Source organism: Oncorhynchus masou, chromosome 9 (genome assembly GCF_036934945.1).
Source record: "Oncorhynchus masou masou isolate Uvic2021 chromosome 9, UVic_Omas_1.1, whole genome shotgun sequence".
Taxonomy (NCBI): Eukaryota; Metazoa; Chordata; class Actinopteri; order Salmoniformes; family Salmonidae; genus Oncorhynchus; species Oncorhynchus masou.
This window is the reverse complement of record NC_088220.1, coordinates 82,636,399-82,660,901: the sequence shown is the minus strand read 5'-3', so window position 1 is coordinate 82,660,901 and position 24,503 is coordinate 82,636,399. Positions and strand designations below refer to the sequence as shown.

General features: G+C 52.5%; 1 protein-coding gene across 1 annotated transcript in view; it reads left to right on the top strand.

Moving 5' to 3' along the window:
- Positions 1-23,928, top strand: part of LOC135545322 (tetra-peptide repeat homeobox protein 1-like) — a 48,319-nt gene extending 24,391 nt beyond the window's left edge. Inside the window, exons 3-4 of the mRNA XM_064972940.1 lie at positions 15,915-16,008; positions 22,579-23,928. Of these exons, the coding sequence (XP_064829012.1) occupies positions 15,915-16,008; positions 22,579-22,657 (173 nt within the window). The 3' untranslated portion in view covers positions 22,658-23,928. The remainder of the gene's footprint in view (positions 1-15,914; positions 16,009-22,578) is intronic.
- The last annotated feature ends 575 nt before the right edge of the window (positions 23,929-24,503 follow it).

The window sequence follows — 24,503 nt, the reverse complement described above, 5'->3', positions numbered from 1 at the left end:
AGCTGGGAGACAGAGTGGTCAGTAGCTGGGAGACAGAGGTCAGTAGCTGGGAGACAGTGAGGTCAGTAGCTGGGAGACAGAGTAGCTGGGAGACAGAGAGGTCAGTAGCTGGGAGACAGAGAGGTCAGTAGCTGGGAGACAGAGAGGTCAGTAGCTAGGAGACAGAGTGGTCAGTAGCTGGGAGACAGAGTAGCTGGGAGACAGAGAGGTCAGTAGCTGGGAGACAGAGAGGTCAGTAGCTGGGAGACAGAGAGGTCAGTAGCTAGGAGACAGAGAGGTCAGTAGCTGGGAGACAGAGAGGTCAGTAGCTGTGGAGACAGAGTGGTCAGTAGCTGGGAGACAGAGTAGCTGGGAGACAGAGTGGTCAGTAGCTGGGAGACAGAGAGGTCAGTAGCTGGGAGACAGAGAGGTCAGTAGCTAGGAGACAGAGTGGTCAGTAGCTGGGAGACAGAGTAGCTGGGAGACAGAGAGGTCAGTAGCTGGGAGACAGAGAGGTCAGTAGCTGGGAGACAGAGAGGTCAGTAGCTGGGTGACAGAGTGGTCAGTAGCTGGGAGACAGAGGTCAGTAGCTGGGAGACAGAGTGGTCAGTAGCTGGGTGACAGAGTGGTCAGTAGCTGGGAGACAGAGAGGTCAGTAGCTGGGAGACAGAGAGGTCAGTAGCTGGGAGACAGAGTGGTCAGTAGCTGGGAGACAGAGAGGTCAGTAGCTGGGAGACAGAGTGGTCAGTAGCTGGGTGACAGAGTGGTCAGTAGCTGGGAGACAGAGAGGTCAGTAGCTGGGAGACAGAGAGGTCAGTAGCTGGGAGACAGAGTGGTCAGTAGCTGGGAGACAGAGAGGTCAGTAGCTGGGAGACAGAGTAGTCAGTAGCTGGGAGACAGAGTGGTCAGTAGCTGGGAGACAGAGAGGTCAGTAGCTGGGAGACAGAGTGGTCAGTAGCTGGGAGACAGAGAGGTCAGTAGCTGGGAGACAGAGTGGTCAGTAGCTGGGAGACAGAGAGGTCAGTAGCTAGGAGACAGAGGTCAGTAGCTGGGAGACAGAGGTCAGTAGCTGGGAGACAGAGAGGTCAGTAGCTGGGAGACAGAGTGGTCAGTAGCTGGGAGACAGAGTGGTCAGTAGCTGGGAGACAGAGTAGCTGGGAGACAGAGAGGTCAGTAGCTGGGAGACAGAGGTCAGTAGCTGGGAGACAGAGAGGTCAGTAGCTGGGAGACAGAGACAGTGTGGTCAGTAGCTGGGAGACAGAGGTCAGTAGCTGGGAGACAGAGGTCAGTAGCTGGGAGACAGAGTGGTCAGTAGCTGGGAGACAGAGTGGTCAGTAGCTGGGAGACAGAGTGGTCAGTAGCTGGGAGACAGAGTGGTCAGTAGCTGGGAGACAGAGAGGTCAGTAGCTGGGAGACAGAGTAGCTGGGAGACAGAGAGGTCAGTAGCTGGGAGACAGAGTGGTCAGTAGCTGGGAGACAGAGTGGTCAGTAGCTAGGAGACAGAGTGGTCAGTAGCTGGGAGACAGAGGTCAGTAGCTGGGAGACAGAGAGGTCAGTAGCTGGGAGACAGAGTGGTCAGTAGCTGGGAGACAGAGTGGTCAGTAGCTGGGAGACAGAGTAGCTGGGAGACAGAGAGGTCAGTAGCTGGGAGACAGAGAGGTCAGTAGCTGGGAGACAGAGTGGTCAGTAGCTGGGAGACAGAGGTCAGTAGCTGGGAGACAGAGTGGTTAGTAGCTGGGAGACAGAGTGGTCAGTAGCTGGGAGACAGAGTGGTCAGTAGCTGGGAGACAGAGAGGTCAGTAGCTGGGAGACAGAGAGGTCAGTAGCTGGGAGACAGAGTGGTCAGTAGCTGGGAGACAGAGTGGTCAGTAGCTGGGAGACAGAGTGGTCAGTAGCTGGGAGACAGAGAGGTCAGTAGCTGGGAGACAGAGTGGTCAGTAGCTGGGAGACAGAGTGGTCAGTAGCTGGGAGACAGTGAGGTCAGTAGCTGGGAGACAGAGTGGTCAGTAGCTGGGAGACAGAGTAGCTGGGAGACAGAGGTCAGTAGCTGGGAGACAGAGAGGTCAGTAGCTGGGAGACAGAGAGGTCAGTAGCTGGGAGACAGAGTGGTCAGTAGCTGGGAGACAGAGTGGTCAGTAGCTGGGAGACAGAGTAGTCAGTAGCTGGGAGACAGAGAGGTCAGTAGCTGGGAGACAGAGTGGTCAGTAGCTGGGAGACAGAGAGGTCAGTAGCTGGGAGACAGAGAGGTCAGTAGCTGGGAGACAGAGAGGTCAGTAGCTGGGAGACAGAGAGGTCAGTAGCTGGGAGACAGAGTGGTCAGTAGCTGGGAGACAGAGTGGTCAGTAGCTGGGAGACAGAGTGGTCAGTAGCTGGGAGACAGAGTAGCTGGGAGACAGAGAGGTCAGTAGCTGGGAGACAGAGTGGTCAGTAGCTGGGAGACAGAGAGGTCAGTAGTTGGGAGACAGAGAGGTCAGTAGCTGGGAGACAGAGAGGTCAGTAGCTGGGAGACAGAGAGGTCAGTAGCTGGGAGACAGTGAGGTCAGTAGCTGGGAGACAGAGAGGTCAGTAGCTGGGTGACAGAGAGGTCAGTAGCTGGGAGACAGAGAGGTCAGTAGCTGGGAGACAGAGAGGTCAGTAGCTGGGAGACAGAGAGGTCAGTAGCTGGGAGACAGAGAGGTCAGTAGCTGGGAGACAGAGAGGTCAGTAGCTGGGAAACAGAGAGGTCAGTAGCTGGGAGACAGAGAGGTCAGTAGCTGGGAGACAGAGAGGTCAGTAGCTGGGAGACAGAGAGGTCAGTAGCTGGGAGACAGAGAGGTCAGTAGCTGGGAGACAGAGAGGTCAGTAGCTGGGAGACAGAGTGGTCAGTAGCTGGGAGACAGAGTGGTCAGTAGCTGGGAGACAGAGAGGTCAGTAGCTGGGAGACAGAGAGGTCAGTAGCTGGGTGACAGAGTAGCTGGGAAACAGTGAGGTCAGTAGCTGGGAGACAGAGTGGTCAGTAGCTGGGAGACAGAGAGGTCAGTAGCTGGGAGACAGAGAGGTCAGTAGCTGGGAGACAGAGAGGTCAGTAGCTGGGAGACAGAGAGGTCAGTAGCTGGGAGACAGAGTGGTCAGTAGCTGGGAGACAGAGTGGTCAGTAGCTGGGAGACAGAGAGGTCAGTAGCTGGGAGACAGAGTGGTCAGTAGCTGGGAGAGTGTGGTCAGTAGCTGGAGACAGAGGTCAGTAGCTGGGAGACAGAGAGGTCAGTAGCTGGGAGACAGAGAGGTCAGTAGCTGGGAGACAGAGAGGTCAGTAGCTGGGAGACAGAGAGGTCAGTAGCTGGGAGACAGAGTGGTCAGTAGCTGGGAGACAGAGAGGTCAGTAGCTGGGAGACAGAGAGGTCAGTAGCTGAGAGACAGAGTAGCTGGGAGACAGAGAGGTCAGTAGCTGGGAGACAGAGAGGTCAGTAGCTGGGAGACAGAGAGGTCAGTAGCTAGGAGACAGAGTGGTCAGTAGCTGGGAGACAGAGTAGCTGGGAGACAGAGAGGTCAGTAGCTGGGAGACAGAGAGGTCAGTAGCTGGGAGACAGAGAGGTCAGTAGCTAGGAGACAGAGAGGTCAGTAGCTGGGAGACAGAGAGGTCAGTAGCTGGGAGACAGAGTGGTCAGTAGCTGGGAGACAGAGTAGCTGGGAGACAGAGTGGTCAGTAGCTGGGAGACAGAGAGGTCAGTAGCTGGGAGACAGAGAGGTCAGTAGCTAGGAGACAGAGTGGTCAGTAGCTGGGAGACAGAGTAGCTGGGAGACAGAGAGGTCAGTAGCTGGGAGACAGAGAGGTCAGTAGCTGGGAGACAGAGAGGTCAGTAGCTGGGTGACAGAGTGGTCAGTAGCTGGGAGACAGAGAGGTCAGTAGCTGGGAGACAGAGTGGTCAGTAGCTGGGTGACAGAGTGGTCAGTAGCTGGGAGACAGAGAGGTCAGTAGCTGGGAGACAGAGAGGTCAGTAGCTGGGAGACAGAGTGGTCAGTAGCTGGGAGACAGAGAGGTCAGTAGCTGGGAGACAGAGTGGTCAGTAGCTGGGAGACAGAGAGGTCAGTAGCTGGGAGACAGAGTGGTCAGTAGCTGGGAGACAGAGAGGTCAGTAGCTGGGAGACAGAGTGGTCAGTAGCTGAGAGACAGAGAGGTCAGTAGCTGGGAGACAGAGAGGTCAGTAGCTGGGAGACAGAGTGGTCAGTAGCTGGGAGACAGAGTGGTCAGTAGCTGGGAGACAGAGAGGTCAGTAGCTGGGAGACAGAGAGGTCAGTAGCTGGGAGACAGAGTGGTCAGTAGCTGGGAGACAGAGTGGTCAGTAGCTGGGAGACAGAGTGGTCAGTAGCTGGGAGACAGAGTGGTCAGTAGCTGGGAGACAGAGTGGTCAGTAGCTGGGAGACAGAGTGGTCAGTAGCTGGGAGACAGAGAGGTCAGTAGCTGGGAGACAGAGTGGTCAGTAGCTGGGAGACAGAGTAGCTGGGAGACAGAGAGGTCAGTAGCTGGGAGACAGAGAGGTCAGTAGCTGGGAGACAGAGAGGTCAGTAGCTGGGAGACAGAGTGGTCAGTAGCTGGGAGACAGAGTGGTCAGTAGCTGGGAGACAGAGTAGTCAGTAGCTGGGAGACAGAGAGGTCAGTAGCTGGGAGACAGAGAGGTCAGTAGCTGGGAGACAGAGAGGTCAGTAGCTGGGAGACAGAGTGGTCAGTAGCTGGGAGACAGAGTGGTCAGTAGCTGGGAGACAGAGTGGTCAGTAGCTGGGAGACAGAGTAGCTGGGAGACAGAGAGGTCAGTAGCTGGGAGACAGAGTGGTCAGTAGCTGGGAGACAGAGAGGTCAGTAGTTGGGAGACAGAGAGGTCAGTAGCTGGGAGACAGAGAGGCCAGTAGCTGGGAGACAGAGTGGTCAGTAGCTGGGAGACAGAGTGGTCAGTAGCTGGGAGACAGAGTAGCTGGGAGACAGAGAGGTCAGTAGCTGGGAGACAGAGTGGTCAGTAGCTGGGAGACAGAGGTCAGTAGTTGGGAGACAGAGAGGTCAGTAGCTGGGAGACAGAGAGGTCAGTAGCTGGGAGACAGAGTGGTCAGTAGCTGGGAGACAGAGTGGTCAGTAGCTGGGAGACAGAGAGGTCAGTAGCTGGGAGACAGAGTGGTCAGTAGCTGGGAGACAGAGTGGTCAGTAGCTGGGAGACAGAGAGGTCAGTAGCTGGGAGACAGAGAGGTCAGTAGCTGGGAGACAGAGTGGTCAGTAGCTGGGAGACAGAGAGGTCAGTAGCTGGGAGACAGAGAGGTCAGTAGTTGGGAGACAGAGAGGTCAGTAGCTGGGAGACAGTGAGGTCAGTAGCTGGGAGACAGAGTGGTCAGTAGCTGGGAGACAGAGAGGTCAGTAGCTGGGAGACAGAGAGGTCAGTAGCTGGGAGACAGAGAGGTCAGTAGTTGGGAGACAGAGAGGTCAGTAGCTGGGAGACAGAGAGGTCAGTAGCTGGGAGACAGAGTGGTCAGTAGCTGGGAGACAGAGAGGTCAGTAGCTGGGAGACAGAGTGGTCAGTAGCTGGGAGACAGAGTGGTCTGTAGCTGGGAGACAGAGTGGTCAGTAGCTGGGAGACAGAGAGGTCAGTAGCTGGGAGACAGAGTGGTCAGTAGCTGGGAGACAGAGAGGTCAGTAGCTGGGAGACAGAGTGGTCAGTAGCTGGGAGACAGAGTGGTCAGTAGCTGGGAGACAGAGAGGTCAGTAGCTGGGAGACAGAGTAGCTGGGAGACAGAGAGGTCAGTAGCTGGGAGACAGAGTGGTCAGTAGCTGGGAGACAGAGAGGTCAGTAGCTGGGAGACAGAGTGGTCAGTAGCTGGGAGACAGAGAGGTCAGTAGCTGGGAGACAGAGTAGCTGGGAGACAGAGAGGTCAGTAGCTGGGAGACAGAGAGGTCAGTAGCTGGGAGACAGAGAGGTCAGTAGCTGGGAGACAGAGTAGCTGGGAGACAGAGTGGTCAGTAGCTGGGAGACAGAGTGGTCAGTAGGGAGACAGAGAGGTCAGTAGCTGGGAGACAGAGTGGTCAGTAGCTGGGAGACAGAGAGGTCAGTAGCTGGGAGACAGAGTAGCTGGGAGACAGAGAGGTCAGTAGCTGGGAGACAGAGAGGTCAGTAGCTGGGAGACAGAGAGGTCAGTAGCTGGGAGACAGTGTGGAGTAGCTGGGAGACAGAGAGGTCAGTAGCTGGGAGACAGAGTGGTCAGTAGCTGGGAGACAGAGAGGTCAGTAGCTGGGAGACAGAGAGGTCAGTAGCTGGGAGACAGTGTGGTCAGTAGCTGGGAGACAGAGTGGTCAGTAGCTGGGAGACAGAGTGGTCAGTAGCTGGGAGACAGAGTGGTCAGTAGCTGGGAGACAGAGTGGTCAGTAGCTGGGAGACAGAGAGGTCAGTAGCTGGGAGACAGAGTAGCTGGGAGACAGAGAGGTCAGTAGCTGGGAGACAGAGAGGTCAGTAGCTGGGAGACAGAGTGGTCAGTAGCTGGGAGACAGAGTGGTCAGTAGCTGGGAGACAGAGTGGTCAGTAGCTGGGAGACAGAGAGGTCAGTAGCTGGGAGACAGAGTGGTCAGTAGCTGGGAGACAGAGTGGTCAGTAGCTGGGAGACAGAGAGGTCAGTAGCTGGGAGACAGAGTGGTCAGTAGCTGGGAGACAGAGTAGCTGGGAGACAGAGAGGTCAGTAGCTGGGAGACAGAGAGGTCAGTAGCTGGGAGACAGAGAGGTCAGTAGCTGGGAGACAGAGTGGTCAGTAGCTGGGAGACAGAGTGGTCAGTAGCTGGGAGACAGAGTGGTCAGTAGCTGGGAGACAGAGAGGTCAGTAGCTGGGAGACAGAGTGGTCAGTAGTAGCTGGGAGACAGAGAGGTCAGTAGCTGGGAGACAGAGTGGTCAGTAGCTGGGAGACAGAGTGGTCAGTAGCTGGGAGACAGAGTGGTCAGTAGCTGGGAGACAGAGTAGCTGGGAGACAGAGGTCAGTAGCTGGGAGACAGAGTGGTCAGTAGCTGGGAGACAGAGAGGTCAGTAGTTGGGAGACAGAGAGGTCAGTAGCTGGGAGACAGTGTGGTCAGTAGCTGGGAGACAGAGTGGTCAGTAGCTGGGAGACAGAGTGGTCAGTAGCTGGGAGACAGAGTAGCTGGGAGACAGAGAGGTCAGTAGCTGGGAGACAGAGTGGTCAGTAGCTGGGAGACAGAGAGGTCAGTAGTTGGGAGACAGAGAGGTCAGTAGCTGGGAGACAGAGAGGTCAGTAGCTGGGAGACAGAGTGGTCAGTAGCTGGGAGACAGAGTGGTCAGTAGCTGGGAGACAGAGAGGTCAGTAGCTGGGAGACAGAGTGGTCAGTAGCTGGGAGACAGAGTGGTCAGTAGCTGGGAGACAGAGAGGTCAGTAGCTGGGAGACAGAGAGGTCAGTAGCTGGGAGACAGAGAGGTCAGTAGCTGGGAGACAGAGAGGTCAGTAGCTGGGAGACAGAGAGGTCAGTAGTTGGGAGACAGAGAGGTCAGTAGCTGGGAGACAGAGAGGTCAGTAGCTGGGAGACAGAGTGGTCAGTAGCTGGGAGACAGAGGTCAGTAGCTGGGAGACAGAGAGGTCAGTAGCTGGGAGACAGAGAGGTCAGTAGTTGGGAGACAGAGAGGTCAGTAGCTGGGAGACAGAGAGGTCAGTAGCTGGGAGACAGAGTGGTCAGTAGCTGGGAGACAGAGAGGTCAGTAGCTGGGAGACAGAGTGGTCAGTAGCTGGGAGACAGAGTGGTCTGTAGCTGGGAGACAGAGTGGTCAGTAGCTGGGAGACAGAGAGGTCAGTAGCTGGGAGACAGAGTGGTCAGTAGCTGGGAGACAGTGTGGTCAGTAGCTGGGAGAGCTGGGAGACAGTGGTCAGTAGCTGGGAGACAGAGTGGTCAGTAGCTGGGAGACAGTGAGGTCAGTAGCTGGGAGACAGAGTAGCTGGGAGACAGAGAGGTCAGTAGCTGGGAGACAGAGTGGTCAGTAGCTGGGAGACAGAGAGGTCAGTAGCTGGGAGACAGAGTGGTCAGTAGCTGGGAGACAGAGAGGTCAGTAGCTGGGAGACAGTGTGGAGTAGCTGGGAGACAGTGAGGTCAGTAGCTGGGAGACAGAGTGGTCAGTAGCTGGGAGACAGAGTGGTCAGTAGCTGGGAGACAGAGTAGCTGGGAGACAGAGTGGTCAGTAGCTGGGAGACAGAGAGGTCAGTAGCTGGGAGACAGAGTGGTCAGTAGCTGGGAGACAGAGAGGTCAGTAGCTGGGGGAGACAGAGAGGTCAGTAGCTGGGAGACAGAGTGGTCAGTAGCTGGGAGACAGAGTGGTCAGTAGCTGGGAGACAGAGTGGTCAGTAGCTGGGAGACAGAGTGGTCAGTAGCTGGGAGACAGAGAGGTCAGTAGCTGGGAGACAGAGTAGCTGGGAGACAGAGAGGTCAGTAGCTGGGAGACAGAGAGGTCAGTAGCTGGGAGACAGAGAGGTCAGTAGCTGGGAGACAGAGAGGTCAGTAGCTGGGAGACAGAGTGGTCAGTAGCTGGGAGACAGAGTGGTCAGTAGCTGGGAGACAGAGTGGTCAGTAGCTGGGAGACAGAGAGGTCAGTAGCTGGGAGACAGAGTGGTCAGTAGCTGGGAGACAGTGAGGTCAGTAGCTGGGAGACAGAGTAGCTGGGAGACAGAGAGGTCAGTAGCTGGGAGACAGAGTGGTCAATAGCTGGGAGACAGAGAGGTCAGTAGCTGGGAGACAGAGAGGTCAGTAGCTGGGAGACAGAGTAGCTGGGAGACAGAGAGGTCAGTAGCTGGGAGACAGAGTGGTCAGTAGCTGGGAGACAGAGTGGTCAGTAGCTGGGAGACAGAGTGGTCAGTAGCTGGGAGACAGAGTGGTCAGTAGCTGGGAGACAGTGTGGTCAGTAGCTGGGAGACAGAGTGGTCAGTAGCTGGGTGACAGAGAGGTCAGTAGCTGGGAGACAGAGAGGTCAGTAGTTAGGGAGACAGTGGTCAGTAGCTGGGAGACAGAGTGGTCAGTAGCTGGGAGACAGAGTGGTCAGTAGCTGGGAGACAGAGTAGCTGGGAGACAGTGTGGTCAGTAGCTGGGAGACAGAGTGGTCAGTAGCTGGGAGACAGAGTAGCTGGGAGACAGAGAGGTCAGTAGCTGGGAGACAGTGTGGTCAGGTCAGTAGCTGGGAGACAGAGGTCAGTAGCTGGGAGACAGAGTGGTCAGTAGCTGGGAGACAGTGAGGTCAGTAGCTGGGAGACAGTAGAGAGGTCAGTAGCTGGGAGACAGACAGAGGTCAGTAGCTGGGTGACAGAGTGGTCAGTAGCTGGGAGACAGAGTAGCTGGGAGACAGAGAGGTCAGTAGCTGGGAGACAGAGAGGTCAGTAGCTGGGAGACAGAGAGGTCAGTAGCTGGGTGACAGAGTGGTCAGTAGCTGGGAGACAGAGAGGTCAGTAGCTGGGAGACAGTGAGGTCAGTAGCTGGGAGACAGAGTGGTCAGTAGCTGGGAGACAGTGTGGTCAGGTCAGTAGCTGGGAGACAGAGAGGTCAGTAGCTGGGAGACAGAGACAGGTCAGTAGCTGGGAGACAGAGAGGTCAGTAGCTGGGAGACAGAGTGGTCAGTAGCTGGGAGACAGACAGAGGTCAGTAGCTGGGAGACAGAGTGGTCAGTAGCTGGGAGACAGAGAGGTCAGTAGCTGGGAGACAGAGAGGTCAGTAGCTGGGAGACAGAGAGGTCAGTAGCTGGGTGACAGAGTGGTCAGTAGCTGGGAGACAGAGAGGTCAGTAGCTGGGAGACAGTGAGGTCAGTAGCTGGGAGACAGAGTGGTCAGTAGCTGGGAGACAGAGTGTGGTCAGTAGCTGGGAGACAGAGTGGTCAGTAGCTGGGAGACAGTGTGGTCAGTAGCTGGGAGACAGAGTGGTCAGTAGCTGGGAGACAGAGAGGTCAGTAGCTGGGAGACAGTGTGGTCAGTAGCTGGGAGACAGTGTGGTCAGTAGCTGGGAGACAGAGAGGTCAGTAGCTGGGAGACAGAGTGGTCAGTAGCTGGGAGACAGAGAGGTCAGTAGCTGGGAGACAGAGTGGTCAGTAGCTGGACAGTGGAGAGCAGTGTGGTCAGTAGCTGGGAGACAGTGTGGTCAGTAGCTGGGAGACAGAGTGTGGTCAGTAGCTGGGAGACAGAGTAGCTGGGAGACAGAGAGGTCAGTAGCTGGGAGACAGAGAGGTCAGTAGCTGGGAGACAGTGGTCAGTAGCTGGGAGACAGAGTAGCTGGGAGACAGTGTGGTCAGTAGCTGGGAGACAGAGAGGTCAGTAGCTGGGAGACAGAGAGGTCAGTAGCTGGGAGACAGAGTAGCTGGGAGACAGTGTGGTCAGTAGCTGGGAGACAGAGAGGTCAGTAGCTGGGAGACAGTGAGGTCAGTAGCTGGGAGACAGAGAGGTCAGTAGCTGGGAGACAGTGTGGTCAGTAGCTGGGAGACAGAGAGGTCAGTAGCTGGGAGACAGAGAGGTCAGTAGCTGGGAGACAGAGAGGTCAGTAGCTGGGAGACAGAGTAGCTGGGAGACAGAGAGGTCAGTAGCTGGGAGACAGAGTGGTCAGTAGCTGGGTGACAGAGTGGTCAGTAGCTGGGAGACAGTGAGGTCAGTAGCTGGGAGACAGAGTAGCTGGGAGACAGAGTGGTCAGTAGCTGGGAGACAGAGTGGTCAGTAGCTGGGAGACAGAGAGGTCAGTAGCTGGGAGACAGAGTGGTTAGTAGCGGGGAGACAGAGAGGTCAGTAGCGGGGAGACAGAGAGGTCAGTAGCTGGGAGACAGAGTAGCTGGGAGACAGAGTGGTCAGTAGCTGGGAGACAGAGAGGTCAGTAGCTGGGAGACAGAGGTCAGTAGCTGGGAGACAGAGTGGTCAGTAGCTGGGAGACAGAGAGGTCAGTAGCTGGGAGACAGAGAGGTCAGTAGCTGGGAGACAGAGTGGTCAGTAGCTGGGAGACAGAGTGGTCAGTAGCTGGGAGACAGTGAGGTCAGTAGCTGGGAGACAGAGTGGTCAGTAGCTGGGAGACAGTGTGGTCAGTAGCTGGGAGACAGAGATGTCAGTAGCTGGGAGACAGAGAGGTCAGTAGCTGGGAGACAGAGAGGTCAGTAGTGTGGTCAGTAGCTGGGAGACAGAGTGGTCAGTAGCTGGGAGACAGAGAGGTCAGTAGCTGGGAGACAGTGTGGTCAGTAGCTGGGAGACAGAGTAGCTGGGAGACAGAGTGGTCAGTAGCTGGGAGACAGAGAGGTCAGTAGTTGGGAGACAGAGGTCAGTAGCTGGGAGACAGAGTGGTCAGTAGCTGGGAGACAGAGAGGTCAGTAGCTGGGAGACAGAGGTCAGTAGCTGGGAGACAGAGAGGTCAGTAGCTGGGAGACAGAGAGGTCAGTAGCTGGGAGACAGAGTAGCTGGGAGACAGAGAGGTCAGTAGCTGGGAGACAGAGAGGTCAGTAGCTGGGAGACAGAGGTCAGTAGCTGGGAGACAGAGTAGCTGGGAGACAGAGGTCAGTAGCTGGGAGACAGAGAGGTCAGTAGCTGGGAGACAGTGAGGTCAGTAGCTGGGAGACAGAGTAGCTGGGAGACAGAGAGGTCAGTAGCTGGGAGACAGAGTGGTCAGTAGCTGGGAGACAGAGAGGTCAGTAGCTGGGAGACAGTGTGGTCAGTAGCTGGGAGACAGAGGTCAGTAGCTGGGAGACAGAGTGGTCAGTAGCTGGGAGACAGAGTGGTCAGTAGCTGGGAGACAGAGAGGTCAGTAGCTGGGAGACAGAGAGGTCAGTAGCTGGGAGACAGAGTGGTCAGTAGCTGGGAGACAGAGAGGTCAGTAGCTGGGAGACAGAGTGGTCAGTAGCTGGGAGACAGAGTGGTCAGTAGCTGGGAGACAGAGAGGTCAGTAGCTGGGAGACAGAGTAGCTGGGAGACAGAGAGGTCAGTAGCTGGGAGACAGAGTGGTCAGTAGCTGGGAGACAGACAGAGGTCAGTAGCTGGGAGACAGAGTGGTCAGCTAGCTGGGAGACAGAGAGGTCAGTAGCTGGGAGACAGAGTAGCTGGGAGACAGAGAGGTCAGTAGCTGGGAGACAGAGAGGTCAGTAGCTGGGAGACAGAGAGGTCAGTAGCTGGGAGACAGAGTAGCTGGGAGACAGAGAGGTCAGTAGCTGGGAGACAGAGAGGTCAGTAGCTGGGAGACAGAGAGGTCAGTAGCTGGGAGACAGAGAGGTCAGTAGCTGGGAGACAGTGAGGTCAGTAGCTGGGAGACAGAGTGGTCAGTAGCTGGGAGACAGAGTGGTCAGTAGCTGGGAGACAGAGTGGTCAGTAGCTGGGAGACAGAGTGGTCAGTAGCTGGGAGACAGAGAGGTCAGTAGCTGGGAGACAGAGTAGCTGGGAGACAGAGAGGTCAGTAGCTGGGAGACAGAGAGGTCAGTAGCTGGGAGACAGTGAGGTCAGTAGCTGGGAGACAGAGAGGTCAGTAGCTGGGAGACAGAGTGGTCAGTAGCTGGGAGACAGAGTGGTCAGTAGCTGGGAGACAGAGTGGTCAGTAGCTGGGAGACAGAGAGGTCAGTAGCTGGGAGACAGAGTGGTCAGTAGCTGGGAGACAGAGAGGTCAGTAGCTGGGAGACAGAGTAGCTGGGAGACAGAGAGGTCAGTAGCTGGGAGACAGAGTGGTCAATAGCTGGGAGACAGAGAGGTCAGTAGCTGGGAGACAGAGAGGTCAGTAGCTGGGAGACAGAGTAGCTGGGAGACAGAGAGGTCAGTAGCTGGGAGACAGAGTGGTCAGTAGCTGGGAGACAGAGAGGTCAGTAGCTGGGAGACAGAGTGGTCAGTAGCTGGGAGACAGAGTGGTCAGTAGCTGGGAGACAGAGAGGTCAGTAGCTGGGAGACAGAGTGGTCAGTAGCTGGGTGACAGAGAGGTCAGTAGCTGGGAGACAGAGAGGTCAGTAGTTGGGAGACAGAGAGGTCAGTAGCTGGGAGACAGAGTAGTCAGTAGCTGGGAGACAGAGAGGTCAGTAGCTGGGAGACAGAGTAGTCAGTAGCTGGGAGACAGAGTGGTCAGTAGCTGGGAGACAGAGTAGCTGGGAGACAGAGAGGTCAGTAGCTGGGAGACAGAGAGGTCAGTAGCTGGGAGACAGAGAGGTCAGTAGCTAGGAGACAGAGTGGTCAGTAGCTGGGAGACAGAGAGGTCAGTAGCTGGGAGACAGAGAGGTCAGTAGCTGGGAGACAGAGAGGTCAGTAGCTGGGTGACAGAGTGGTCAGTAGCTGGGAGACAGAGTAGCTGGGAGACAGAGAGGTCAGTAGCTGGGAGACAGAGGTCAGTAGCTGGGAGACAGAGTGTGGTCAGTAGCTGGGTGACAGAGTGGTCAGTAGCTGGGAGACAGAGAGGTCAGTAGCTGGGAGACAGTGAGGTCAGTAGCTGGGAGACAGAGTGGTCAGTAGCTGGGAGACAGTGTGGTCAGTAGCTGGGAGACAGAGAGGTCAGTAGCTGGGAGACAGAGAGGTCAGTAGCTGGGAGACAGAGAGGTCAGTAGCTGGGAGACAGAGTGGTCAGTAGCTGGGAGACAGAGAGGTCAGTAGCTGGGAGACAGAGTGGTCAGTAGCTGGGAGACAGTGAGGTCAGTAGCTGGGAGACAGAGAGGTCAGTAGCTGGGAGACAGAGAGGTCAGTAGCTGGGTGACAGAGTGGTCAGTAGCTGGGAGACAGAGGTCAGTAGCTGGGAGACAGAGAGGTCAGTAGCTGGGAGACAGAGTGGTCAGTAGCTGGGAGACAGAGGTCAGTAGCTGGGAGACAGAGTGGTCAGTAGCTGGGAGACAGAGAGGTCAGTAGCTGGGAGACAGAGTGGTCAGTAGCTGGGAGACAGAGAGGTCAGTAGCTGGGAGACAGAGAGGTCAGTAGCTGGGAGACAGAGAGGTCAGTAGCTGGGAGACAGAGTGGTCAGTAGCTGGGAGACAGAGAGGTCAGTAGCTGGGAGACAGAGTGGTCAGTAGCTGGGTGACAGAGAGGTCAGTAGCTGGGAGACAGAGAGGTCAGTAGCTGGGAGACAGAGTAGCTGGGAGACAGAGAGGTCAGTAGCTGGGAGACAGAGAGGTCAGTAGCTGGGAGACAGAGAGGTCAGTAGCTGGGAGACAGAGTAGCTGGGAGACAGAGAGGTCAGTAGCTGGGAGACAGAGAGGTCAGTAGCTGGGAGACAGAGAGGTCAGTAGCTGGGAGACAGAGTAGCTGGGAGACAGAGAGGTCAATAGCTGGGAGACAGAGAGGTCAGTAGCTGGGAGACAGAGAGTCAGTAGCTGGGAGACAGAGAGGTCAGTAGCTGGGAGACAGCTGGGAGACAGGTCAGTAGCTGGGAGACAGAGAGGTCAGTAGCTGGGAGACAGAGGTCAGTAGCTGGGAGACAGAGAGGTCAGTAGCTGGGAGACAGAGTAGCTGGGAGACAGAGAGGTCAGTAGCTGGGAGACAGAGTGGTCAGTAGCTGGGTGACAGAGAGGTCAGTAGCTGGGAGACAGAGAGGTCAGTAGCTGGGAGACAGAGTAGCTGGGAGACAGAGTGGTCAGTAGCTGGGAGACAGAGTGGTCAGTAGCTGGGAGACAGAGAGGTCAGTAGCTGGGAGACAGAGTGGTTAGTAGCTGGGAGACAGAGAGGTCAGTAGCTGGGAGACAGAGAGGTCAGTAGCTGGGAGACAGAGTAGCTGGGAGACAGAGGTCAGTAGCTGGGAGACAGTGTGGTCAGTAGCTGGGAGAGGTCAGTAGCTGGGAGACAGAGAGGTCAGTAGCTGGGAGACAGAGTGGTCAGTAGCTGGGAGACAGAGTGGTCAGTAGCTGGGAGACAGAGAGGTCAGTAGCTGGGAGACAGAGTGGTCAGTAGCTGGGAGACAGAGTGGTCAGTAGCTGGGAGACAGAGAGGTCAGTAGCTGGGAGACAGAGTGGTCAGTAGCTGGGAGACAGAGAGGTCAGTAGCTGGGAGACAGAGATGTCAGTAGCTGGGAGACAGAGAGGTCAGTAGCTGGGAGACAGAGAGGTCAGTAGCTGGGAGACAGAGTGGTCAGTAGCTGGGAGACAGAGAGGTCAGTAGCTGGGAGACAGAGAGGTCAGTAGCTGGGAGACAGAGTAGCTGGGAGACAGAGTGGTCAGTAGCTGGGAGACAGAGAGGTCAGTAGTTGGGAGACAGAGAGGTCAGTAGCTGGGAGACAGAGTGGTCAGTAGCTGGGAGACAGAGAGGTCAGTAGCTGGGAGACAGAGAGGTCAGTAGCTGGGAGACAGAGAGGTCAGTAGCTGGGAGACAGAGAGGTCAGTAGCTGGGAGACAGAGTAGCTGGGAGACAGAGAGGTCAGTAGCTGGGAGACAGAGAGGTCAGTAGCTGGGAGACAGAGAGGTCAGTAGCTGGGAGACAGAGTAGCTGGGAGACAGAGAGGTCAGTAGCTGGGAGACAGAGAGGTCAGTAGCTGGGAGACAGAGAGGTCAGTAGCTGGGAGACAGAGAGGTCAGTAGGTGGGAGACAGAGAGGTCAGTAGCTGGGAGACAGAGAGGTCAGTAGCTGGGAGACAGAGAGGTCAGTAGCTGGGAGACAGAGAGGTCAGTAGCTGGGAGACAGAGATGTTCATGGTGACAGAATCCTCCACAACAATATCCGAGGCCGTCCAGTCACTGTCTCAGTTTACCTGTCAATCCGTGTCCACCTGAGCACACACACACACACACACACACACACACACACACACACACACACACACACACACACACACACACACACACACACACACACACACACACATACTACCCAGCCCGGAGGATAGTGATAATAGTGGTAGGATGTCTCTCCCAGATTTCAGTGTGGATTAGTTTAGTTTGTTTTAGATGATGATGATGATGATGATGATGATGATGGTGGTGGTGGTGGTGGTGGTGGTGATGATGATGATGATGATATTGTCTGTGTTGTTTTATGACAGAATATCTCCCAGATTCAGATCTGTCCCAGGTGTCCACCTCTGCGGGGGGCGGAGCTGAAACAGAGGGGCGTGTCAGGAGGCGGGGCTCCCTCCGGTGGGTATATTCTGTATATTCGTTTCCATGGGGACCAGACACTCATTAGCTGCAGCTCGTTAGAGATGGTGCCTCGTTAGCATTCTTCCTGCTGAATCATTAAAACAACAAACACACACAGGCATACACTCTGCCCCTCCCTGCCCCAGCCATTAGTTACTGTGCACATTTGCGCGTGTGTGTGTGTGTGTGTGTGTGTGTGTGTGTGTGTGTGTGTGTGTGTGTGTGTGTGTGTGTGTGTGTGTGTGTGTGTGTGTGTGTGTGTGCGTGCATGTGTGTCTGTTTGTGCGAGTGCTTGCATGTGTGTGTGTGTGTGCGTGCTTGCGTGTGTGTCTATTTGTGCGAGTGCGTGCTTGCGTGCGTGCGTGTGTGTGTGTATATGTGTGTGTGTGTGTGTATTCATGGGCCTGTGAGCAGCATGTTTATGGACAAGATCAAAACATAGGTCACGGTGTACATTCCTTCTCTTAAAGCCATATTCTGCTGTCTGACCACTGAGTCATCAACCCGGATAGCTTAGTTTATACAGAATAGCATTAACCATGTGTGTGTGTGTGTGTGTGTGGTGCTTTTTCTTTGAGTGTGTTTTTTGTTTGTTGTCCGTTTAGTGTTTGTGTGATGGAAATGCTGTGGTTGGTTGTCTCTGTGTGTCAGGAAGAGGGTTTAGCATGTGGATAAGTTCATCTCTTCTCCCTCCTAGATGAAGTGTGTAATCTCTGTGTGTCAGGAAGAGGGTTTAGCATGTGGATAAGTTCATCTCTTCTCCCTCCTAGATGAAGTGTGTAATCTCTGTGTGTCAGGAAGAGGGTTTAGCATGTGGATAAGTTCATCTCTTCTCCCTCCTAGATGAAGTGTGTAATCTCTGTGTCAGGAAGAGGGTTTAGCATGTGGATAAGTTCATCTCTTCTCCCTCCTAGATGAAGTGTGTAATCTCTGTGTCAGGAAGAGGGTTTAGCATGTGGATAAGTTCATCTCTTCTCCCTCCTAGATGAAGTGTGTAATCTCTGTGTCAGGAAGAGGGTTTAGCATGTGGATAAGTTCATCTCTTCTCCCTCCTAGATGAAGTGTGTAATCTCTGTGTCAGGAAGAGGGTTTAGCATGTGGATGAGTTCATCTCTTCTCCCTCCTAGATGAAGTGTGTAATCTCTGTGTCAGGAAGAGGGTTTAGCATGTGGATGAGTTCATCTCTTCTCCCTCCTAGATGAAGTGTGTAATCTCTGTGTCAGGAAGAGGGTTTAGCATGTGGATGAGTTCATCTCTTCTCCCTCCTAGATGAAGTGTGTAATCTCTGTGTCAGGAAGAGGGTTTAGCATGTGGATGAGTTCATCTCTTCTCCCTCCTAGATGAAGTGTGTAATCTCTGTGTCAGGAAGAGGGTTTAGCATGTGGATGAGTTCATCTCTTCTCCCTCCTAGATGAAGTGTGTAATCTCTGTGTCAGGAAGAGGGTTTAGCATGTGGATGAGTTCATCTCTTCTCCCTCCTAGATGAAGTGTGTAATCTCTGTGTCAGGAAGAGGGTTTAGCATGTGGATGAGTTCATCTCTTCTCCCTCCTAGATGAAGTGTGTAATCTCTGTGTCAGGAAGAGGGTTTAGCATGTGGATGAGTTCATCTCTTCTCCCTCCTAGATGAAGTGTGTAATCTCTGTGTCAGGAAGAGGGTTTAGCATGTGGATGAGTTCATCTCTTCTCCCTCCTAGATGAAGTGTGTAATCTCTGTGTCAGGAAGAGGGTTTAGCATGTGGATGAGTTCATCTCTTCTCCCTCCTAGATGAAGTGTGTAATCTCTGTGTCAGGAAGAGGGTTTAGCATGTGGATGAGTTCATCTCTCCTCCCTCCTAGATGAAGTGTGTAATCTCTGTGTCAGGAAGAGGGTTTAGCATGTGGATGAGTTCATCTCTTCTCCCTCCTAGATGAAGTGTGTAATCTCTGTGTCAGGAAGAGGGTTTAGCATGTGGATGAGTTCATCTCTTCTCCCTCCTAGATGAAGTGTGTAATCTCTGTGTCAGGAAGAGGGTTTAGCATGTGGATAAGTTCATCTCTTCTCCCTCCTAGATGAAGTGTGTAATCTCTGTGTCAGGAAGAGGGTTTAGCATGTGGATAAGTTCATCTCTTCTCCCTCCTAGATGAAGTGTGTAATCTCTGTGTCAGGAAGAGGGTTTAGCATGTGGATGAGTTCATCTCTTCTCCCTCCTAGATGAAGTGTGTAATCTCTGTGTCAGGAAGAGGGTTTAGCATGTGGATGAGTTCATCTCTTCTCCCTCCTAGATGAAGTGTGTAATCTCTGTGTGTCAGGAAGAGGGTTTAGCATGTGGATAAGTTCATCTCTTCTCCCTCCTAGATGAAGTGTGTAATCTTTTGTCCTCTCTGTCCCTCGTTCCGTTGGTCACATCAGCGTTCAGTATGGACAGCCTCTCCTCTCCACTATTGTGTGTGTGTGTGTGTGTGTGTGTGTGTGTCTCTAATATGGTCATACATTTGGCAGGAAGTTAGGAAGTGCAGCTCAGTGTCCACCTCATTTAGTGGGCAGTGTGCACATAGCCTGTCTTCTCTTGAGAGCCAGGTCTGCCTACGACTGCCTCTCTCAATAGCAAGGCTATGCTCACTGAGTCTGTACGTAGTCAAAGCTTTCCTTCATATTGGGTCAGTCACAGTGGTCAGGTATTCTGGGAATCGCTTCCTTTTAGGTGGTTGTAGAATTTAACAGCTCTTTTCTGGATTTTGATAATTCGCGGGTATTGGCCTAATTCTGCTCTGCATGCATTATTTGGTGTTTTACATTGTTCTGCAGTGGTGTTTGTCTCATTTTGTGAAATCTTGGTTGGTGAGCGGACCCCGGACCTCACAAACATAAAGGGCAATGTGGCGCTGATGTTTAGGCCGAGGTATATATCGTTTTTCTGTGTGCTCTGGGGAAACGGTGTCTAGATTAAATTATTATTTCTGGTCCTGGCAATTGGACTTTTTTGGAACACTGTGTTTTGTGTTACTGAGATTTACTGTCAGGGCCCAGGTCTGGCAGAATCTGTGCAGAAGATCTAGGTGCTGCTGTAGGCCCTCCTTGGTTGGGGACAGAAGCACCAGATCATCAGCAAACAGTAGACATTTGAGGCCGGGTGCAGCAGAATGTTCTAGTGCCCTCACCGATTCGTTGATATAAAGTACCAGTCAGAAGCTTTCCCACACCTACTCATTCCAGGGTTAATAATAGTGTAGACATTAAAACTATGAAATAACACATATGCAATCATTCTAGTAACCCAAAAAGTGTTCAACAAATCAAAATATATTTCATATTTTATAGTCTTCAAAGTAGCCACAATTTGCCTTGATGACGATGACAGCTTTGCACACTCTTGGTATTCTCTCAACCAGCTTCATGAGGTAAACCTGGAATGCATTTCAACTGACAGCTGTTCCTTATTAAAAGTTAATTTGTGGAATTTCTTTCCTTCGTAATGTGCTTGAGCCAATCAATTGTGTTGTGACAAGGTAGGCGGGTATACAGAAGGTAGCCCTGTTTGGTAAAAGACCAAGTACATATTATGGCAAGAACAGCTCAAATAAGCAAAGAGAAATGACAGTCCATCATTACTTTAAGACATGAAGATCAGTCAACATGGAACATTTCAAGAACTTTGGAAGTTTCTTCAAATGCAGTCGCAAAAACCATCAAGCGCTACGATGAAACTGTCTCTCATGAGGACCGCCACAGGAATGGAAGACCCAGAGTTACCTCAGCTGCAGAGGATGAGTTCATTAGAGTTACCAGCCTCAGAAATTGCAACCCAAATAAATGCTTCACAGAGTTCAAGTAACAGACACATCTCAACATCAACTGTTCAGAGGAGACTGCATGAATCAGACCTTCATGGTTGAATTGCTGCAAAGAAACCACTAAAGGACACCAATAAGAAAGAGACTTGCTTGGGCCAAGAAACATGAGAAATGGACATTAGACCGGTGGAAATCTGTCCTTTGGTCTGATGAGTCCAAATTTGAGGATTTTGGTTCCGACCGCCGTGTCTCTGTGAGCCGCAGAGTAGGTGAACGGATGATCTCTGCATGTGTGGTTCCCACCGTGAAGCATGGGGGGGAGGTGTGATGGTGTGGGGGTGCTTTGCTGGTGACTCTGTCTGTGATTTATTAAGAATTCAAGGCCCACTTCACCAGCATGGCTACCACAGCATTCTGCAGCGATACGCCATCCCATCTGGTTTGCACTAATTTGGACTTTCATTTGTTTTTCAACAAGACAATGACCCAACACACCCACAGGCTGTGTAAGGACTATTTGACCAAGAAGGAGAGTGATGGAGTGCTGCATCAGATGACTGGCCTCCACAATCACACAACCTCAACCCAGTTGAGATGGTTTGGGATGAGTCGGACCGCAGAGTGAAGAAAAAGCAGCCAACAAGTGCTCAGAATATGTGGGAACTCCTTCAAGACTGTTGGAAAAGCATTCCAGGTGAAGCTGGTTGAGAGAATGCCGAGAGTGTGCAAAGCTGTCATCATTACACACACACTTCAAAGTATGTGAATATCACACTAACGTATGTGAACATGAAGGAGCTTAGAGCAATTTATATACAGTGGGGAGAACATGTATTTGACACACTGCCGATTTTGCAGGTTTTCCTACTTACAAAGCATGTAGAGGTCTGTAATTTTTTTGAATCATAGGTACACTTCAACTGTGAGGGACGGAATCTAAAACAAAAATCCAGAAAATTACATTGTATGATTTTTAAGTAATTAATTTGCATTTTATTGCATGACATAGGTATTTGATACATCAGAAAAGCAGAACTTGGTATTTGGTACAGAAACCTTTGTTTGCAATTATAGAGACCATACGTTTCCTGTAGTTCTTGACCAGGTTTGCACACACTGCAGCAGGGATTTTGGCCCACTCCTCCATACAGACCTTCTCCAGATCCTTCAGGTTTCGGGGCTGTCGCTGGGCAATACGGACTTTCAGCTCCCTCCAAAGATTTTCTATTGGGTTCAGGTCTGGAGACTGGCTAGGCCACTCCAGGACCTTGAGATGCTTCTTACGGAGCCACTCCTTAGTTGCCCTGGCTGTGTGTTTCGGGTCGTTGCTGGAAGACCCAGCCACGACCCATCTTCAATGCTCTTACTGAGGGAAGGAGGTTGTTGGCCAAGATCTCGCGATACATGGCCCCATCCATCCTCCCCTCAATACGGTGCAGTCGTCCTGTCCCCTTTGCAAAAAAGCATCCCCAAAGAATGATGTTTCCACCTCCATGCTTCACGGTTGGGATGGTGTTCTTGGGGTTGTACTCATCCTTCTTCTTCCTCCAAACACGGCGAGTGGAGTTTAGACCATAAAGCTCTATTTTTGTCCCATCAGACCACATGACCTGCTCCCATTCCTCCTCTGGATCATCCAGATGGTCATTGGCAAACTTCAGATGGGCCTGGACATGCGCTGGCTTGAGCAGGGGGACCTTTTGTGCGCTGCAGGATTTTAATCCATGACGGCGTAGTGTGTTGCTAATGGTTTTCTTTGAGTCTGTGGTCCCAGCTCTCTTCAGGTCATTGACCAGGTCCTGCCGTGTAGTTCTGGGCTGATCCCTCACCTTCCTCGTGATTATTGATGCCCCACGAGGTGAGATCTTGCATGGAGCCCCAGACCGAGGGTGATTGACCGTCATCTTGAACTTCTTCCATTCTCTAATAATTGCGCCAACAGTTGTTGCCTTCTCACCAAGCTGCTTGTCTATTGTCCTGTAGCCCATCCCAGCCTTGTGCAGGTCTACAATTTTATCCCTGATGTCCTTACACAGCTCTCTGTCCTTGGCCATTGTGGAGATGTTGGAGTCTGTTTGATTGAGTGTGTGGACAGGTGTCTTTTGTATAGGTAACGACTTCAAACATGTTAATACAGGTAATGAGTGAAGAACAGGAGGGCTTCTTACATTTACATTTACATTTAAGTCATTTAGCAGACGCTCTTATCCAGAGCGACTTACAAATTGGATTGCCATGACATCAGTCAAAACACCTTAAAGAAAAACTAACAGGTCTGTGAGAGCCAGAATTCTTAATGGTTGGTAAGTGATCAAATACTTATGTCATACAATAAAATGCAAATGAATTACTTAAAAATCAGACAATGTGATTTTCTGGATTTTTGTTTTAGATTCCGCCTCTCACGGTTGAAGTGTACCTATGATACAAATTACAGACCTCTACTGCTTTGTAAGTAGGAAAACCTACAAAATCGTCAGTGTATCAAATACTTGTTCTCCCCACTGTATATACAGTATGTATGAATATTGTGGAACCGGGACCAAGCTTATGTTTCATTCATGGCAAGACGGCTGTGGTGTGCACCGAAGCAGGCCACCGAGGCAAACCACCGAGGCAGGCCACCAACACAGGCCACCGAGGCCATTTCAACAGCTTCCAGGAAGTCCTCCTCAACCCGTTTGTTCCCCTTTGATCTGTCCGCTCACTCTGATTGGTGCTTTTGATGTTACACTCTCTCCGATTGGTTATCTTTGATGTTCCACCCTCTCTGATTGGTATCTTTGATATTGCAGACTCGGAGCCAGCGAGTGTCATTCAGATGAGGAGGAGGAGACTCTGAGAGACAAGCAGAGTGTCCTGTCACTTCCCTGACCCATCACACTCTCAACATGGTAGCACTCAGGAGACACTCTCAACATGGTAACACTCAGGAGACACTCTCAACATGGTAGCACTCAGGAGACACTCTCAACATGGTAACACTCAGGAGACACTCTCAACATGGTAACACTCAGGAGACACTCTCAGCATGGTAACACTCAGGAGACACTCTCAACATGGTAACACTCAGGAGACACTCTCAGCATGGTAACACTCAGGAGACACTATCAACATGGTAGCACTCAGGAGACACTCTCAACATGGTAGCACTCAGGAGACACTATCAACATGGTAACACTCAGGAGACACTCTCAACATGGTAACACTCAGGAGACACTATCAGCATGGTAACACTCAGGAGACACTCTCAGCATGGTAACACTCAGGAGACACGCTCAGCATGGTAACACTCAGGAGACACTATCAGCATGGTAACACTCAGGAGACACTCTCAACATGGTAACACTCAGGAGACACGCTCAGCATGGTAACACTCAGGAGACACTATCAGCATGGTAACACTCAGGAGACACTCTCAGCATGGTAGCACTCAGGAGACACTATCAACATGGTAAAACACACACCCAGGTCTACACTGCCTCTGGTACTGGTACTGGTACTGGTTGAGCTGAACCCTCACCATGCAGGTCTACACTGCCTCTGGTACTGGTACTGGTACTGGTTGAGCTGAACCCTCACCATGCAGGTCTACACTGCCTCTGGTACTGGTACTGGTACTGGTTGAGCTGAACCCTCACCATGCAGGTCTACACTGCCTCTGGTACTGGTACTGGTACTGGTACTGGTACTGGTACTGGTTGAGCTGAACCCTCACCATGCAGGTCTACACTGCCTCTGGTACTGGTACTGGTACTGGTTGAGCTGAACCCTCACCATGCAGGTCTACACTGTGTTGCTGTGATGCTGTGATACTGTCATGCTCTGATACTGTGATGCTCTGATACTGTGATGCTGTCATGCTCTGATACTGTGATGCTGTCATGCTCTGATACTGTGATGCTCTGATACTGTGATGCTGTCATGCTCTGATACTGTGATGCTGTCATGCTCTGATACTGTGATGCTGTCATGCTGTGATACTGTCATGCTCTGATACTGTGATGCTGTCATGCTGTGATATAACATGTTTCATTTGCCAGGTTCATTTCATAGGCCGTTTCATTTGATCCTTGTGTTCAGAAAGGTTGAATATTTGGTAATGTGCAGTGCTGTGGTATTGTAATAAAAGTAGATTATTGGTTGATTGTAGGATCTATTCATTACATCTATGGAGGTCTATCCTGTGCCCACTTCTGACCCAACACACAAAACACACCACAGCAGCGGTTCTACACAACGCAAAACAACAGTCTGAGTTTCGTTCCCCCAGGCAGCCAGGCCAAACACAGCAGAGCATGTTCACCATACCAAAGCCCAGCCAGATAGAGAGTAATTGGGATCAGGGGGGCACCAGACAGGTGGAGAACAGAGGGGAGAGAGGGAAGGATGTAAAGGAATGGGGGAGAGGAAGGAGAAGAGTAGGGCAGAGTAATGGAAGGAGAAAGTCAAACTGGGAGAGAGGAACCTCTACTCTCTGTCCATCTACCTCTCTCTCTACCTCTCTACTCTCTGTCCCCCCCTCTCTCTACTCTCTGTCCCTCTACCTCTCTACTCTCTGTCCCCCTCTCTATCTACTCTCTCTCCCTCTATCTCTCTCTCTCTCTACTCTCTGTCCCTCTACCTCTCAACTCAATTCAATTCAAGGGTTTATTGGCATGGGAAACATGTGCTAACATTGCCAAATCAAGTGAGGTAGATGATATATAAAGTGAAATAA